At 46.3% G+C, this 2601-nt stretch overlaps 1 protein-coding gene across 1 annotated transcript; it reads left to right on the plus strand.

The window, feature by feature from the left end:
- The first annotated feature begins 249 nt into the window (after positions 1 to 249).
- Positions 250 to 2392, plus strand: LOC121803032. Its single transcript, XM_042202742.1, has 3 exons — positions 250 to 1108; positions 1633 to 1792; positions 1870 to 2392. Exons 1-3 carry the CDS (start codon positions 296 to 298, stop codon positions 2316 to 2318), a joined length of 1422 nt encoding a protein of 473 aa, XP_042058676.1. The 5' UTR covers positions 250 to 295; the 3' UTR covers positions 2319 to 2392.
- Positions 2393 to 2601: the final 209 nt, after the last annotated feature.

Here is a 2601-nt window from a genome sequence, read left to right on the forward strand (position 1 = left end):
GTTCCCAAAAATTTGTCAACTTTCATTTTTACTATTTTTGCTAGTAGACCCCACAATCCACTAATTCATTTCCGCTCACATTATTATAAAACTAAGTAGGACTTACCTTCAACCAACTTTTTCACACTTTCTATTACATTTCCTAAAATTCGTGCCAGGTCAAATGGTGACAATTATTAGGGATGGAATGAGTATATCGTTAGCAGCACCTAGCTTTATGGAGCACTCCATTTATTTTGCATTCAATAACTCATGCCTTGGAGGAGCTAGCTCTATATATTTATTTGCCATACACATGCAAGTTTTCCATCCAACAACATATAGCACTTCCCCTCCTCCGGCCACCGCCGACCAAGACCCGATGAGCTCCGCGCGAACCCTAGGGGATGTGGAGCAAACCTGGTGCCGCGCAGTGTCGTGCGGCACCGGGTCCACCGTCCTGACCCTCCAAATGGGCAAACCCGAGTCGAAACTCCCACTCCTCCACCAAGTCCTCAAAAAGCTCCTCCACTCCCACCCCCTCCTCCGCTCCAAGCTCCACTACAACCCCTCCTCAAAGTCCTTCTCCTTCCTCCCCCCCTCCTCCTCCTCCTCCCCTCCCCTCCCCATCATCACCCACGACATCCCCACCACCGCCGCCCTCCTCTCCACCTCCGACCTCCCCCCCTGCCACCTCATCACCGAGCACGAGCTCAACCACACCCAATGGCGCCACCCAAGCTCCTTCCCATGCTACGTCATCCACGCCGCATTCTACGCCCTCTCCGAATCCCAGTCCATCGTGGCGGTGCGCCTCCACGCCTCCGTCTGCGACCGGACCACCGCGGAGTCGATCCTGCGCGAGATGATGGAGCTCGTGGTGGAGGCGGAGGGGGGGCGGAAGTTCGCCGGAGCGGAAAACGGCGGGGAAGGGAGAGCGGGGATCGAGGCGATGGTGCCACGTGGGGCGGGGAAGAAGACGCTGTGGGCCCATGGAGTGGACATGCTTGGGTATTCAGTGGGCTCATTAAGGCTGAGTAATTTGAAGTTCAAGAACACAAAGGCGGCCAGGTATTCCGAGGTTGTACGGCTCAAAATGGACACTCATCAAACTGCTTTGGTTCTTGCTGTAAGTTCATGTCTCTTACCTTTTGTTTACATTTATTGATTTCTCAACAACTTTGACCTAAAAACCAGTCGACCTGTCTCACTTTCGAATTAATACTATTTCTGAGTGATGGATCATAGATGTGGAATCTGCTCTACATAATATATTGTTGAGATACTATATTTAGGCCACTATTTAATAGATGCGATAACATGACAACCGTCCTTGTATGCCGTATTTAATGATTTAATTTTCTGCAAGTATTTAGTAGAACAGCTTCATTAAATCATCCATCACATTTTTTGGAAAACGTGATAAAAAAAGTGCATATAACAATATTATTCATTAGTGTAAATAGTATAATAGGTCTATCATCAATTGGTTTTACGAAGAAATTTATGAATTTCTATCACAAAGTCGAACGGTGATTGTAGGCTAAATTTAACTAATCTAATTGTAGTATCTGGACCGAAACTGAAAATGACCGATTTACTGTAAAATTTGGTCTAACATAATAAAAAAGTCTAATGGTCACTCTTTATAAGGGCTGCAAATCAAGAGGAATAAAACTTTGCGGAGCCCTAGCGGCTGCCGGACTAATCGCGGCACATTCAACCTCCGGCAAGCTAACTAAGAAATACGGCGTCGTTACTCTCATTGACACCCGCTCTCTTCTCCATCCATCTCTTTCCACTAATCATTTCGGTAAGATAAAAATAAATATGCATCTCCAACTCTCTCTCCCAATTAAAATGCTTTTTTTTTAAATAAAAAATTTGAAGGATACTACCAACTGGCGATCCTGAACACACACACAATAAACGGCGGCGAAGAGCTATGGGACTTAGCCGAGAGGAGCTACTCACAATTCGCACGTGACAAAAAAAACAAGACGCATTTTTCGGACATGGCGGATTTGAGCTTCCTGATGAGGAGGGCGATGGAGAATCCGAGCCTGACGGCGTCGTCGTCTCTGCGGACGTCGTTGATATCGATTTTCGAGGATCCGGTGATCGACAACACGAGAGAGATGAAGCGGGAGATAGGCGTGGAGGACTACATTGGCTGCTCCTCCACGCACGGGGTGGGGCCCTCGGTGGCCATATTCGACACCATCCGCAATGGTGAGCTGGACTGCGCCTGCGTGTATCCGGCGCCGCTGCACTCCAGGGATCAGATGGTGCAGCTCATTGCTCACATGAAGAAGATTCTTGTTGATGGGAGTTACTGAGTTTTATTTATTTTACTACTATCTATCTATGTTTTGTAGTAATATTTGAATCTGGAATTAATACTTGTACGATTCATTCCCCTTCGAGAAATCTAAGTCTTTTCTTTTCTTTCATTAATAGTTATGAAGCATTAAATCGGGCTGTATCATGTAGTTGCAGGTAATTGTTGTGGGGTAAAAGTAAAACTACTCTCAGTCGTATGACTGTGGGGTTAATATTTGTAGTCCAGTCAAGTCAACTATGGAATTGTGAGAGCATGCACTAATTGCATCGCAATTCAAA

Source organism: Salvia splendens, chromosome 1 (genome assembly GCF_004379255.2).
Source record: "Salvia splendens isolate huo1 chromosome 1, SspV2, whole genome shotgun sequence".
In the NCBI taxonomy this organism is placed as follows: domain Eukaryota; kingdom Viridiplantae; phylum Streptophyta; class Magnoliopsida; order Lamiales; family Lamiaceae; genus Salvia; species Salvia splendens.

Excerpts from the sequence above, each read along its gene's own strand:
- LOC121803032 (XM_042202742.1), top strand. The coding sequence starts at position 296 with ATGCAAGTTTTCCATCCAACAACATATAGCACTTCCCCTCCTCCGGCC. Across the intron at positions 1,109-1,632 it reads AAACTGCTTTGGTTCTTGCT|GGCTGCAAATCAAGAGGAAT; the intron begins GTAAGTTCATGT and ends ACTCTTTATAAG. Across the intron at positions 1,793-1,869 it reads TCTTTCCACTAATCATTTCG|GATACTACCAACTGGCGATC; the intron begins GTAAGATAAAAA and ends AAAAATTTGAAG.